Genomic DNA, 16,368 nt, shown 5'->3' with positions numbered 1-16,368 from the left:
AATTGAGTAAGCTGCTCTCTTTTTTCCTTATACTGGACATAGTCTTTTAGAATTACAGATGCCTTAGACTTGGAAAGGGCCCCTGGATAGGGCTTACCTGATCTTTACTTCCTCTCAACATGAAGAACCTTCTCTTCTTTTCTTCACCAGTAGCCCTCCATCTTCTGTTTGAAGATAGCACCAAAGACTGCTTCTTACCAACACCTGTACCACTGGACCTGGATCAATTGCCAAGAGCATTCAAATACTAGGGGGTGGCTTTTGTTTTTTTGGGTCTTTCTACTCCTAGATAAACTTCTCCAGTGTCCTGATGTCATATGGTTTCTGGATGCTTTCTAGTTCTGGACTGCATTACATGTATTCCAATTTGTCAGAATCTTCCAGAATGGAATGGAATACTCTACATGTAATCTGACTTGTACTCACTAGTGTGATTTATTTCTCTCTGACCTTAAACACTGCTTCTGCTACTCTAGCCTGAGAGTTCATTAATTTAGTCTAAAAACCCCATCATATCATTGGCTCCAGGAGCAGATGTTAAAATATCTGACTCTTTTTCAAATGACTCATTGTCATGTCACATCCTCTCCATTCTGTATTGGTGTGGATCTTTATTTTCCCCCTTAAGTAATCTCTACTCTCAAGCTGAAGCTTGAACTCATGACCCCGAGATCAAGAGTCACATGCTCTACCAACCGAGCAAGCCAGGTTCCCCTGCAGATCTTTTGTTTATCTATATTCAAGTCTTTGCTTCTTCCTGTCAAATTTAACGATATTGATTTCAGCCTACGGTGACACAGTCTAGATTCTTTGACTCTCTTTAATCTGTTACTTGTCCAGTTTTGCCTCATCTGGAAACTTAACAAGTATATGCTTTAAGGTTTTGTTTCGGTTCACGTAATTTTTTAAAACATTCATAGAATCTTTTCACACCACTGGGTGGTGTGGTATATAAACAATGAATCTTGGAACACTGAAAAAATAAAATAAACAAAGAAATAAATGAATAAAAGATTCATAGAATTTTAAAGCTGAAGGGGATGGTAGATTAGACTGACAACAGGCTTTGTTATGTCCTCACAAGGCATTTGAGAGTAGGAAGTGAAATTGGAGTCACTTGGCCATGGTAACTTTCGACAGCTAGTTAGCCGCAGATCCAGGATGCAAATTCAGGTTATTGGACATCAAAATCTAGACACCTGGCTACTCCTCTGCCATCTCCAGTCTCCTGAGTCCATCTCTTTTCAGTGCATTTCGGATATGTCCCTCACTTTGTCTGCTAACCCCGCAGCCTGCCTAAGCCACAACATACGCACTTACACACACACACACACACGTTCGCAGTAGGAAATAGGATTTTTTCTTTTTTTCCCCTGTATCTTCTTTTTGTTTCAAGTAACAGACATGTAAAAAAATTGTACCAAACGAAAAAAGAGGGCAAAGCATAAAGCTATACTGGTAAAACTGTTCCTCAGTCAATTCCTGCTAATCCCACTTGGTCACACCACTTCCATTTTTGGTAAGTGCTTACAAAGTGTGTATTTAATAATCATTTATTTAATTTGACAGATAGGTAGGGTTGGCAGTCTGAGGTATTAAAAACTTCCCCTCCGTTCTTTAAAAGTAGCTGCCCATCTTAAGTCTTTTAATCTTGCATTCTCCCTCTGCTGATTTGAAAGCAGCAGCTTGCATTTCCTATCGTCATTGTTTTGGGTTTCTTTTCTTTTCTGGGTACCTTTATATTTTGTAGATACTATTTTAACCTTAGTCCGTAGTCCGTAGAGTATCCGACTCAATCTCAGGATTGTGAGTTCAAGCCCCACACTGGGTGTGGAGCCAACTTTAAAAAAGTGTATTGCTTAACTGTATATTTTCTTAGCAGTGTTGATAGTTGTTTAATAATTTGAATGTCCCACCCATGATGATGACTTAGAATGCTTTTCCTGTCACCTCTACCAGCAATCCTGTCACTGAGTTTAAAGTTTTCATTTCCACCCCGCCCCTGCCTTCTTTGTTTTTTTTAAAGCAGGCTCCTTGCCTAGCCCAGAGCTCACAGGGCTCCAACTCTGAGATCAAGATTTGAGCTGAGATCAGGAGGAATGTCAGCACCAGATGCTTGAACCATCTGAGCGCCCCTGGGTGCCCCTCTGTTTTTCTTAAGCAGGCAGTATTTCTCTTTTCTTATCAGTAGATAGCAAATCATACCTAAGGGCTTATTTTATCATTTTTTGTGTCCAGTATCATTTTGGGGGGGGGGGTCAGACCTTTTATGGCACTCCCCCTATTTTTTATTGCAGAAGGGCCTCCTTTTGTGGTTCTAAGAGCCTCAGGCAGTAAGCCTGTTCATTTTAGGTTTGTTGTTATTTTGCCCTCTCTCTGGGGTGGGTATAAAATCTTAGGTGATAATGGTGTGTTCTTCTACATCCCTTCTGGCCATTTTTGATGCTAATGAGACCTCTGATCTACATTTGATTTCTCTTACAGATAAACCTGGCTTATCTTCTGGGGATGGGGGTTTGGTTAACATGTTCTTATCGCTGATGTTCTACACTTTTACTATGATGTGCCTGGGTTTAGGTTTGATTTTACTTTTCCTATTGGATATATTAGATAGAATTCCGTTTTCGGTTCTAGAAAATCCTCAGCACTCATCTCTATGAGCACTGTTACTCTACTGTTACCTCCGGCCTCTTGTGCAGTTGCTTTTTTATGGCACCTTTCAGTGCATCCTCCCTGACTCTTACATATTTCTCATCCCCTTGCTTCTCTGTGCTGCATCCCTGGCTAGTCCTCCCTCCCTACCTTACATTCCAAATTCTTTCTTTTTATTTTATTTGACAGACAGAGATCACAAGTAGACAGAGAGGCGGGCAGAGGGAGAGAGAGAGGAAGGGAAGCAGGCTCCCCGCTGAGCAGAGAGCCCGATGAGGGGCTGGATCCTGGGACCCTGAGACCATGACCCAAGCCGAAGGCAGAGGCTTAACCCACTGAGCCACCCAGGCACCCCCCAAATTCTTTCTTTAAAACAAACAAAGCAGGGATGCCTGGGTAGCTCAGTTGTTTAAGTGCCTGTCTTTGGCTCAGGTCACGATCCAAAGATTTTGGGATCGAGTCCCGCATGGAGCTCCCTGCTTGTGCTTGCTTGCTCTCTCTCTCTCTGACAAATAAATCAATAAAACCTTTAAAAAATAAAGCAAATCAAAACTTTTTTATTGTGAAATATAAAACACATACAGAAAGATGCATAAAATACCGCTTGTACAGCTTGACAAATGATTATAAAGGGAAGACCCATGTATCCTCTACCCAGGGCAGGGCACAGAACACTGCCAACAGCCAGGAACCTGTGTGCCCCTCCGACTCCCAGTGCTCTGGCTTTTATTACAGTCACTTCCTTACTTTTCTTTATAGTTCCAGCACTTAAGAGTACCTCAGGGCGCCTGGGTGCCCTCAGTCAGTCAAGGACCTGCCTTCTGCTCAGGTCATGATCTTGGGCCCTGGGATTGAGCCCTGAGTTGGGCTCCCTGCTCAGGGGGGAGTCGCTTTTCCCTCTCCCTCCTCCCACTTGCCTGTGTGTGCTCTCTCTCAAATAAATAAATAAAATCTTTATTTAAAAATACATGTAACCCTTAAAACCAGAGTTGAGTTTTCATGTTTTTAATACTTTGTACATTAAAAAGAGAAAAGAGAAAGTGAGAGAGACTGAGTTACACAGTATATATTCTTTCATGGGGCTTCTCTCACTCAGCATCACATCTGTGAGATTCTCTGTGGTATTACCTAGAGCTTTGACATCATTCCTTTTCATCCCCATATGAAAATGCCATGGTGTAGTGTTTATCCAACTGTTGATGACCTTTTAGTTGTTTTCTCTTTTCGTCTCTGATGAAAAGTACTGCTGTGAACATTTCTGTATACCTCTGCTATGTCCATCTTGCTGTGGGAATAGAATATGTGTATCTTCCCTTTGGGTAGAGGACTGCAGACTGTTTTGCTCAGTGGAGGCAGCAAGTTAACTACCACCTGCAGTGTATTGGAATGCCATCTCCTCATCTTGTTCCTTCTAGAGTTGACCCCACCTATTATACTCTTAAATTTGACTCAGTAACTTCATTTCCACCATTTTTAACTGGTATTTGTTCATACCCACCTTATCTTGTTTTATTTCTCTCTTCTTTTGCTTCATAATTTCGTGGCCGTTTTTCAAAAATGGAAATCATGCCTCAATTTATCTCTTTGAATTCTTCCAGCACGGACTTATTTAAAGTCCTTGTCAGATTAAAGTGACTTCTCTTCCAGCTATTAAGGCTTGTTGACTGATTTCGTGATAATTTCTTCATGTGTTTTGGACTTTTTACTTCCCGTCTCATCTTCTATTAAGCCATAGCCTTTGTCAGCAAATAGTTCTCCGTAGGCAAGCAGGAGAGCGCCACCTAGCACCTGGCTTCGAGCACTGAAGCTGATACTATTCCTTGTCTTTCGCAAGCAAGCCACACTCCTTGGAGGAGCTGGCTCCTGGCCCCCGCTCCTGCTTCCTGATGCATACAGAAAACCGAAGCAGAACTTCCTATGCTTGTGGTCTCAAGCCCTGCTCAGTTGTGCATTTCTGTCTCTGTACCCCTCGACCGCTGCTCTGCGTTTGAGTCAGCATGTGTTGTTTTAGTGTTCCCTTTTTACATTTTGCCCTGTTATCCTGTGTCTAGAACAGAGAGAGGGGATTTTTAAAGTGCAAACTCACCGTTTCTGATGTGGACATCACCAAGAGAATTCTTTTTTTTTCCTCCCTCCTCCCTGGCATGTGATTCATCTGGTCCTGATACGTTAACCTCTGTAGGTTCCTATTTTCATTATCAGTAAAAAGGAATTGGGACACATGATCCTTGAGTTGTTCTAAGTCTATAAAACTCCAATAAAACTGCTTCAGTTTGTCCCACTCATTCACTAGAAAATTTTCCTTTTTATTCTTTTTTCCCCCTTTTTATTCTTATTTTTTTAAAGATTTTATTTATTTATTTATCAGAGAGAGAGCGAGTGAGAGCAAGCACAGGCAGACAGAGTGGCAGGCAGAGTCAGAGGGAGAAGCAGGCTCCCTGCGGAACAAGGAGCCTGATGTGGGACTCGATCCCAGGACGCCGGGATGATGACCTGAGCCGAAGGCAGCCGCCCAACCAACTGAGCCACCCAGGCGTCCCGTTCCCCCTTTTTATTCTTTAAAGACTTTTTCAAATAGTCTCTGCACCCAACATGGGGCTCGAACTCAAAATCCTGAGATCAAGAGTCACACGCTCCACCAACTGAGCCAGCCGGACACCCCGCCGGAAAATCTTTCTTAGTGGTGGAAGAGGTTGACGCAAAATAGAGCAGTTGAGTAGGTCTGCCTTTTCTCTGCCATCTGTTAATAGGATGCGATCTTCCTTAAGCTGTGCTTCTCCCTTCTGTTGTTTATCTTTTTCTAAATATTATTTCACAAAACAGAAATGCTTTAGGGGCCTTTAATATTTATGACGTTGAGATTACTTAGGATTTGAGACTTGCATATTCTGTATTGTGTCACTGAGATGCAAGTTCCCTGAGGCCACGGTACTTGTCTGTCTGCTACACGACTGTTGGAACAGGCTGGCATGGAATAGGTACTCAGTAAATGCTGTTTACATGCCAAATCCTAATGCCATTTTTGTCTTTATTAGAATTGCAAAGAGGACTTCTGTATAGTCGCCCTTGGTTTCTTACGTCCTTTCTCCCATCTCTTCTTTGATATGATTGATGATGATAGTGTGTTGAGATTTTCTTTTTAGGGTTTTTCATCCTTTTTTTAAAAAAAGATTTTATTTATTTATTTGAGAGAGAGAGAGAGAGAGAAAACAGGCGGGGGATGGGAGGGAGTAGAGGGAGAAGCAGACTCCCCAGTGAGTGGAGAGCCTGACACAGCTCCTGATCCCAGGACCCGGGGATCATGAACTGAGCGCCACCCAAGTGCCCTGAGTTTTTCATCCTTCTTAAGCCAGATACTCCATTCTTGGTATAAGCCTGTATGTCAGTTACCTGTTGCTTTGTAACAGTCTTACCACAAAGGTAAGTGGCTTACAACCACTTGACTCAACAAAGCTGCAGTCAAGGTGTTGGCTAAGGCTGTGGTCTCATCTAATGTTCCGTCTCCTCCTAGGCCCTCTCACTCAGATATTGACTGAGTTCAGTTCCTTGTGGTTGTAGCACTGAGGGCTTCGGTTTCTTGGTTGTCTTCCAAAGGCCGCCCTCATCTCCTAGAGGCCACCCAGTTTCATCTCACATGAAGACCCCAACAGTGGACCCCTGTACTTTTTCTCAAAGCCAACAGGAAAGGGAGAGAGCCCGTATAACAGCCGCGGTAATCTTTGTAGCTTAATCGTGTATCCTGCATCATGGGTCCCCCATCGCCATTGATGTACTGTTGATTGGAAGCAAGTCCTAAGTCCCACTGCGCTCAAGGAGAGAGGATCCCCCATGGACAGGAGGTGGGGACCGTGGAAGCCACCTTAATTAAGGACCTGTCTGCCATAGCCTGTAAACGTTCATGGACTTCTGTAATGTAATATCCTGGAAAGTATACTTTCTGAGCGGTAAATCCTTTTTATCTTAATTTCCTAACTTGTTACTGAAGTATTAATAATACAGATTACATTTTAAAAATAATGGTCCCCCGGTTTAACTCTAGGTTTCAGTTCTCTCTTCTGTGTAATTAAAAATGCTATGGAGTTAGATTTTGCATTTGTAATCCTAAACACAAATTAAGTACAGTATAAATTATATACACAGATGCATATTACTGTCACATGCACAAAGCTATGTTTACTGTGCTTAATGGATGATTTTAAGCAATTTGAGGATAATCTTAATTTTACGTAATTTTTCCTCCATACCCAGTGATTTTAACCGTAACTGCCTTGTATCATACAACTAAGCCGTATCCTGAGACGTTTCCTTTATGTGGATACTGTTCATGGCAAAGAGGTCTTGAGGAAAAGTATATTTGTCTGCTATGACATTACGTCAGATGTACTTCGTTACCTTTTGTTGTTGTTGTTAGAGAACACGCACAAGCATAAGCAGGGGTTTGGGGGAGGAGCAGAGGGAGAGGGAGAAAGAGAGTCTTTTTATTATTTTATAAAGATTTTTATTTATTTGTGTGTGAAAGAGAGAGGGTGCACAAGTAGGAGGAGCAGGCAGAAGGAGAGAAACAGGCTCCCCACCGATGCGGGACTGGATCCCAGGACCCCTGAGATCATGACCTGAGCTGAAGGCAGAGGCTTAACCCACTGAGCCACCCAGGTGCCCCCTATTTCATTATTTTTAATCTGCTTTTCTGATAGCCTGTTTCTTAGCCTTCCAATTAACAGGCTATGTATTTAGTTGTTTTTAAAAATATTTTATTTATTTATTTAAGAGAGAGAGAGAGAGAGAGCGCCCGAGTAGGGCGGGGAAGGGCAAAGGGAGAGGGACAAGCAGACTCCTCACGAGCGCGGAGCCCTATGTGTCCCTCACCCCAGGACCCTGAGATCACAACCTGAGCTGAAGACAGATGCATAACCAACTGAGCCACCCAGGCACCCCTAGCTTCTAAATTATTTATTCCTCTTGTCCTATTCATCATTTCATTTATTTTTCTTTACACCTTCTCATTTCTATTATGTCTTTCTTCGAGTACAGCTATTCATTTTTTATGCACCTTTCCCTGGGTCAAGCCTTCAAATGAGAGTTCATTCATGTTTGTAGACAAGACACTGAAGTATTGGGTCTTAATATTTAGGATGTAGTCGATGGTAACTTATTTGATAGCAAGTAGACTGTCACCATCTGTCATTTTAGGCTTCTGTTCCTGTACCCTTTTTTCCTTCTTGAAAACATTATACCATCTTCCACTTTATCCCCTGCCTCTGAATTCAGAAGACCACATCTTTTGTGAATTTGGAGGTTTCTTTCAGTTTTATTAATTGTTTAGAAGGCTAGCTAATACCATGTATTATGTCCAGGTACCAAAATTACATTCTTACTTCAGATGACTGTTCTTAATCTACCTTTTATTTTCTTATATTGAGTTTATTTTTTTGCTTACAGGCAAACACTCCTATCTATATACTCCTGATAACCAAATTTAAAATAATTTTCTTCTGGAGCCTTGAGAGTGGCTTTAATTTTTTTCTTTTGTTTCAATCAAAGTGATGCCCTCTGGCTCATGACCAGTTACTTTTCATGAAAACCTTGATACTCCTTTTGCCAAAACAAATTACTTCCTCTCCAAAAAAAAAAAAAAAAAGTAAGCATATAACGTACTGCCTTTTCAGTGGAAATGAGGTTTATCAGTATTTGGTTTCCCAAAGTATAAAGTTCCACTAGCTCATAACCACAAAACCATTACACTAGACTTGTAGCCCAGCAGCTGTTCGAAGTTCATTAGTTTACTCGCCTAAAAATATTGAAAATATTTGCATTTCTTGGTTAGATACAGTTTAGGCCCAGTGTCTTTTGAGAGTATAAGGAGAAAGGGACACCTGTTTTTAGAATTACATCTAGAGTCGTGCTGTCCAATACAGTAAGCCACTAGGATTATGTGTCTAGTCCAAACTGAGATGTGGTGTTAAGTGTAAATGTATTCCTGATTTCAAAGACTTAGTATCAAAAAATCAAATACCTCAAAAATTTTTATATTGATTACATGTTGCAGTGATGGTATTGTTACTATATTGGAGTAAACACAATATATTACTATTTAACTTGTCTCATTTTACTTTATTAACATGGTAGGTACAAAATTTAAATGACATATGTAGTTGATATTTCTATTGAACAATGCTGGTCTAGAAAATCTTACACATTTATTTGTTTTTAACAGCTACTATCATTGAATTGTTTGCTTCCAAAAGAAATTTGAGAGGAAAATTCTAAAGTCTTTAGTTTTCCTTGATGGTTCCACTAAGTACACACATATATGACATATCAAAGTTAGGGAGTGTATTGAAAACTTCTCCACAGAGACAGTGGGTTAGAGTCTTTTCAAGGTATTTGTTGAATTGGGCTCTTTTCCCCATTTTTAAAGCCTCGTTAAATTTGCCCAGTAATGTCAGATCTCTTCCTCAGTAATTTTTTTTATAGCTAAAACGAAACGCTGCTGTATAAAGAGAAAGACTGTGGCAGTCTGCCGCTTTGCAGTAACATATAGCTTCTCACAGAAACTATGAATGCTGGAACCAGTCATCGTGTTCCACGTCTAGTTTGTTTATAGTCTGGAAGTTGACAGCAAGGAGGGGTGGCCATCTGTAATTTAGTTAATTGAATTGGAGGCAGGGAGGTAGGCAACAGATTAGAAACATTCTGCTTTCTGTACTTAACCTCACCTGATGTTTGGTTTGGGATGACTCTGGAAGTAATTTACATTAATAATCTGTATGAATGAAACATTAGAAACAAAAAACCTTTTTTGAAATTCCTAATGGTTTGTTCTGGTACTTTTTTTTAAGCTATTTTTTTTAGAGATTTTATTTATTTATTTGACAGAAATCACAAGTAGGCAGAGAGACAGGCAGAGAGAGAGGAGGAAGCAGGCTCCCTGCCGAGCAGAGAGCCCAATGCAGAGCTCGATCCCAGGACTCTGGGATCATGACCCAAGCCGAAGGCAGAGGCTTTAACCCACTGAGCCACCTGGGTGCCCTTGGTACTTTTTTTTTTTTTTTGGCCCCACCCAGGATCTTTTTATAATAGCTTTATTGAGATACGGTTCACATATCACATGATTCACCCTTTTAAAGCCTACAGTTCAGTGGTTTTCAGTATACAGAGTCATGCAACCATCACCACAGTCTAACATTAGAACATTTTTATCACCCCAAAGAATAACTGCACCACCCCAACTCTAAGCACCCACTAATCTATTCTTTGTCTCTGTGGTATCTTATTACAGACATTTTCATATAAATGGAATTGTGTACCTTACGGATCTTTTGTGACTAGCTCCTTTCACTTGGCGTAATATTTTCAAGGTTCATGTTACAGCAGAGCTGCTTTCCTTCTCATGACCAAATGATATTCCATTGGGTGAATATACTAGATTTATTTGTCCATTGTTCAGTCAGTGGAATTTGGATTATACTTTTTTAACATAGAAAACTAATGAAGCTAATACTTACATTCACTTATAACCCTTCCCCTGTCTGCTCATATTGAGTGTCATAGTAGTTTAAGTACGTGTTCTGATAGTCACCACCATTTTAGAGGTTATAAAATGGAGGCTCACTAAGCCTAACTAATTGGCCTAAGATCACATAGCAGTTAAAAACTAGCGTTTGGACTCAAAACCTGTTCATCTGACACCAAATCGTATGTTTTCATACTTATTGCCACAGCCTCCTCCCCCACCTTCCCATCCCTTAGTGATTTTGTTGAATAATTACTTTGTAGTTAGCTTTTTTGCTCACTTTTTTTTTGTTGCTGTTGCTTGATTTAGGAACACTGGGTGTTACACGCAAACAATGAATCATGGAAAACTACATCAAAGTTTAGTGATGTAGTGTATGATGAATAATATATCATCATCATCATTATATACTGTTAGAGGAAATGTTTTTGAAAAAAACTTTTAATATGGCCTCTGCTGATAACTCAGGAGATGAGGCAGAAGTGTTTTTTGGGTGATAATCTACTTCATAGTTCGGCAGCAATCCATAGAACAGCAGATTGGATAGGTTCAAGGGTGTGCTGGAGGGCTCACTTCTTTGCCCTCTCTCATGAAAAAACTTCTCTAATGACCTTGGTAAGACTATGTTTGCAGTAGTAGACATCATTTATGATACTTGTCAAGGCACCAGAGTTCACATTTTTAAATGATATCCATCTTGGAGTGTAACATACATGTAATGTTACAGTGGTAACATACATTCTCTCTGGGCTTCCTTTTCTTTTGTAGGGTTCTGTAGCTATAGCTGGTGCTGTTATTCGCTGGCTAAGAGACAATCTTGGAATTATAAAGACCTCAGAGGAAATCGGTGAGTATGTTCTAACAAAACGTTAGAATCTGAAGAATGAAAATTTTTAATATTTTACCTTTGCACTCTGTTAGTACTTGTACTTTGAGCCATGTGTGACATTAAATGATACGGATTCCTATTATGAGTTGGATTTATACATAAAAGACTATTTTGTGAAGATTTAGGAAACAACAGATTGATATAATTAGTGGTGACTCTTAATAAACTGGCAAGGTAGGGCATAAAAATTACTCACATAATTTGAACAGCGAAGATGGCCAGAGTTTGCAGGTAAAGTAGTCCAGTTACATTTACCTGATGAGAAAGAACTTTAAGTTTCAGACTGAGCAGTAAAACCCTGGTGCCTATTGTTTAACTATTAATATGACTATTTTTGGTATGGATAATTATTTTTGAACTCCTCTCTTCACTCTTTCATCTAGTTCTTTACGACGGCTTGAAGGTAAAACAGTCAGAAACAAACTTCTCACTGGGGCTGCACTGGAGGCTACTTCACGTCGTAGTCAGCCAGTTAGAAATACTGGAAATGAGTTAAAATACCTGAATGAAATGAGTCCAGTTCCTTTATTTCTTCGCCTGGGTTACACTGTAGTGGGAGGTGTTCAACGTGGGGAAGTTTGTTTCTGTTGCTCCTAGCTTACGTCTTTCTTTCTTTTTTTTTTTTTAAAGATATTATTTATTTATTTATTTGACAGAGAGAGAGAGAGAGAGAGAGAGAGCACAAGTAGACAGAGAGACAGGCAGAGGGGGAGAGGGAAGCAGGCTTCCTGCCAAGCAGAGAGCCCAATGTGGGGCTCGATCCCAGGACCCTGGGATCATGACCTGAGCCAAAGAGCCAAAGGCAGAGACTTAACCCACTGAGCGACCCAGGCGCCCCTAGCTTATGTCTTTCATTTGGAACATTTTGCTGTACTAGTGAATAAGAAATCAAAAGCCCGATCCTAATTTTTTATGCAGATGTGTTTATTGACTAAAGTAATAGAATATTTTAGAGTGACTTTTATTTCTCTCTCTCTTTTTTAATACTAGAAAAACTTGCTAAAGAAGTAGGTACCTCTTACGGCTGCTACTTCGTCCCCGCGTTTTCGGGGTTGTACGCGCCTTACTGGGAGCCGAGTGCAAGAGGGTAAGAATTGAATATGAGGTGTCCTTTTACAGGTCTTGATTTATTTACTAAATGAGCTAATTGGCTACTAGTTTCCTGTCTATTTTCAAAAGATTCTGAAGTGTTGAGGAAACCTTTTCTGTTTGGAGAGCATTAATTTCAGAACCTTTAAATTGCGAGAAGCTAGAAATCCTCTGACAATAAGCCCCTGCCACAGCCATGTTAGTGTTAACGATCTTTTTTCTTCAAGGCCTCTGCCAGTCATGTGTCCAGAAGACATCATCTAGATGAATTTTAATTTGGTGTTACGTTATTGTCTTATGTTCATTTGGATCCTGGACTTTTTCCTGTGTGGATGCAAGATCGTGGACCAGAAGAACTTTCTAAGCTGCTCAGTGTTTATGTCCAGTTTTTTTTTTTTTAATGTGCATTTTCCCCCTGACCTTGTCTGTCTACCAATGTCAACCTTTCCATATTCAGGACATTTCAGATTGATGACTCGTGTGCTCCACTCTAATCTTAAAAATCTTTGTGTGTATTTTTAGGATCATCTGTGGGCTTACTCAGTTCACCAATAAATGCCATATTGCTTTTGCTGCATTGGAAGCTGTTTGTTTCCAAACCCGGGAGGTAATAAAGGCTTTTTTTTCTTGTACTTCGTCCACTTTTATCACTTTCAAACGAATTCTATATTAATGCTGGAAATTTATTACATGCTTCATTATTAAATACCTAATCAAAAATTAAGCCTTCCTAAGGTCTCTTCTAATAAATACAAGTTTCTCACCTTTTTCATAGCTGTCACGACCTTCTGAGTTCCTGTCGTCCGCCAGGCGCTGAGTGTTCTACAGTTGGGGGGATATTGAGTAGAAAATGTTAGGTAAAGGAAATAGTAGCACAAACATAGGTATCAAGGCAAGAAACCAGGGTGCAAAGTTGGGGTTTTGGGCATGGCTGGCTCTTTGGGTGGGTGTAGAGGTGTAGTGAGGAAGAAAGGTGGTATAATGTATGAAGGAAGGCTTGGAAGACCAGAATAAGACACCGAAATTTGAGGAGTGCCTGGGTGGCTCAGTTGCTTAAGCGGCTGCCTTTGGCTCAGGTTGTGATGCCAGGGTCCCAGTATCGAGCTGTGTGTTGGGTTCCCTGCTCAGTGGAGAGCCTGCTTCTTCCTCTCCCTTTGCCCAGCGCCCTATTGTATTCTCTCTTTCTTTCTCTCTGTGTCAAATAAATAAATACATAACGTTTATTAAAATTTTTTTTAAAAAATCTAAATTTGATTCTATAGGCTTTGGGAAGCTCTTCAGGGTTTTGGGGTAGAAGACTGCCATTTTCGGAGATGTCACCATGGAGGAGTAGTTTAATTACATTTATTGCATCGTTTTATTTAAGATTTTGGATGCCATGAACCGCGACTGTGGAATTCCACTCAGTCATTTGCAGGTAGACGGAGGAATGACCAACAACAAAATTCTTATGCAGCTGCAGGCAGACATTCTGTATATTCCAGTAGGTTAGTAAGCCTTCATTCCTTTACATTCTGAGAGTAATGTTTCTTTCAGAAGAACTGGTATTTTTAGGCATATGTAACTGCGAAGATGTTGATGTCGCTGTCTTCCCTCAGTGAAGCCTTCAATGCCGGAAACAACTGCCCTGGGAGCGGCCATGGCGGCGGGGGCCGCGGAAGGAGTTGGCGTTTGGAGTCTCGAACCCGAGGATCTGTCAGCAGTCACAATGGAGCGGTTTGAACCACAGATCAATGCTGAAGGTATGTTTAAAAAATGAAAACGTGGGAGTGCCCGGCTGGCTCAGCCAGTAGAGAAACACGCACCTCTTGATCGGGCGGTCATTGGTTTGAATTCCATGTTGGGTGGAGAGATGACTTAAAATTTCTTCTAAATTTAAATGTAATGGTATACCATGGAAAGGAGAGAGAGTTTGCCTTTCTGTTTATACATGAGTTCAGAAACTAAGTAAAATAGCAAATGCTACTGTTTTAGATAGGTTACTAAGAATATTGGGGTACACTGCATATGAATAGTTCCTTCTTATTAAAAAAACATCCAAAATCCCATTTTTTGCCATTCACTTCTATTTACAGTCATTTCATGCAGGAAGATAACACTGTTTCTAGCTTGCTAACACAGCCTTTTTTGAAAGTAAGAAGGGAGATAGATGAGCCATGGAGCTGAATGTCTTTGGTGTCTGCCAGGTTTTTGTTTGTTTGTTTGTTTGGTTGGTTTTGTTTGTTTGTTTTGTTTTTGAGGAGCCCTTGGTTTTTTGTATTTTCTTTAATTCTTTCTTTTTAAAATTATTTTTATTAACATATAATGTATTATTTGTTTCAGGGGTACAGGTCTATGATTCATCAGTCTAAGACAATTCACAGCACTCATCATAGCACATACCCTCCCCAATGTCCATTTCCCAGCCACCCCATTCCCTCCTCCATCGCCCCAGCAACCCTCACTTTGTTTTGTGAGATTAAGAGTCTCTTATGGTTTGTCTCCCTCCCAATCCCACCGTTTCATTTTCCCCTCCCTTCCCCTATGATTCTCTGTCTTATTTCTCAACTTCCTCATATCAGAGAGATCATATGTTAATTGTCTTTCTCTGATTGACTTATTTTGCTCAACATAATATCCTCCAGTTCCATCCTCGTCATTGCAAACGGCAAGATTTCATGGAGTTTTGTTGACGGCTGCATAGTACTCCATGGTAGCTATATACCACATCTTTTTTTTTTTTTTTTTAATACCACATCTTCTTTATCCATTCATCTGGTGATGGACATCTAGGTTCTTTCCATAGTTTGGCTATTGTGGACATTGCTGCTATAAACATTCGGAGCACGTGCCCCTTCGGATCACTACATTTGTATCTTTAGGGTAAATATCCAGTAGTGCAATTCCTGGGTCATAGGGTAGCTCTATTTTCAACTTTTTGAGGAACCTCCATGCTGTTTTCCACAGTGACTGTGCCAGCTTGCATTCCCACCAACAGTGTAGGAGGGCTCCCCTAGATACCACCTCACACCAGTCAGAATGGCTAAAATTAACAAATCAGGAAATGACGGATGTTGGGGAGGCTGCCAGCTAGTTTTGACACATGATTAGCCGGGCCTAAGTGGCAACAGTGTAAATAAATGAGCCTCAAATACCTGATTCACTGCCCTAACCAGCTAAGCTAAGCCACAGGCTCTGACCAATACCTTATTAAAATATGGTGGTGCATGTTTTCCCCCCAGTGGTGCGTTTCTTAAATGGAAATAAACATGAATACAAAAATAAGGCTTTATATATATTGAATTTGATTTTATAACTTTTTAAAAACCTATGTATAAAATTGTATCAAAGTAGATTTTGCACTACTGGGAAATAAGATTTCAAATGCATTTCTCTTTAATTTTTTGGAAGACTAAGCCAGCACTGCTTAATTTTAGTCCTTCCCACATGCAAGAAAGTAAATTGTAACACTAGTAATTTTACAGTCAGAGAGTATACCATGTAACTTGATGTAGAAATGTATTTCAAAATCTGATACTCTATCTGTAAGTAATGTTTACTTTTTAATATTGGATTAAATGGGGCTCCAAAAATTTTCTACCACTGGAAAAAAGAATTTTTTAAAAATAAACAACATTTAGAGTGAGTATATGGTCTTGCGATGCTAATCCTATTCTTAAAGCAAGGAAATTTTGTGCAGAAGCGTTTTCTGATTTCTGAGGATAGCCTTCTTTGCCTTTTTTTAAAGGCCTTAGCCCAAGTTGGTCAGTCACGTCATCTGTCCTTCCCTTCAACTGCCCCACTCCTCTCCGCACAACACACACACACACACACACACACACACACACACACGTGTGAGAGGGGTACCTAGGTATAAATAATTCATTCTCTAGCAAACTTCTTTTAGAGCCCCATACAGGCCAGAAAATGACCTGATGTGGGAATATAGAGATGCCCTTCAGGAGACTCGAGTATGTTGGGAGAGGCAGATAAAGACATGACAGTTCACTGCGGTGGCTCATAGCCTCAGATGTGTGGGAAGTGCTGTGGGAAGACCAAGGAGGGACATAAGTGGGGCCCTGGAAAGCTTTCTGAAGTGAGTAATGCTGGAGCAGTATTGCCCAGGTGTCACAGACTTCAGGTGCTCTGGAAAGACCAGGAAGCCTCATGGGGATACCTTTCTGCATGCCTCGCTGTTACTAGGAGGAGTACATGTGGATGGACACACCAGTGGTGCCCATTTTTA

At 40.5% G+C, this 16,368-nt stretch overlaps 1 protein-coding gene across 9 annotated transcripts in view; it reads left to right on the top strand.

Moving 5' to 3' along the window:
* GK (glycerol kinase) overlaps positions 1–16,368 on the top strand; it is a 78,309-nt gene that overhangs the window by 53,403 nt on the left and 8,538 nt on the right. For all 9 annotated transcript variants that reach the window (XM_082717930.1, XM_082717928.1, XM_082717923.1 and 6 more), the window contains 5 exons: positions 10,934–11,012; positions 12,045–12,141; positions 12,666–12,750; positions 13,510–13,630; positions 13,742–13,885. In XM_082717930.1, the coding sequence (XP_082574056.1) occupies positions 10,934–11,012; positions 12,045–12,141; positions 12,666–12,750; positions 13,510–13,630; positions 13,742–13,885 (526 nt within the window). The remainder of the gene's footprint in view (positions 1–10,933; positions 11,013–12,044; positions 12,142–12,665; positions 12,751–13,509; positions 13,631–13,741; positions 13,886–16,368) is intronic.

The sequence above is a fragment of the Mustela nivalis genome (assembly GCF_964662115.1).
Source record: "Mustela nivalis genome assembly, chromosome: X".
Taxonomy (NCBI): Eukaryota; Metazoa; Chordata; class Mammalia; order Carnivora; family Mustelidae; genus Mustela; species Mustela nivalis.
Note: the sequence above shows the minus strand (reverse complement) of the source record. Positions and strands in the feature narration are given on the sequence as shown.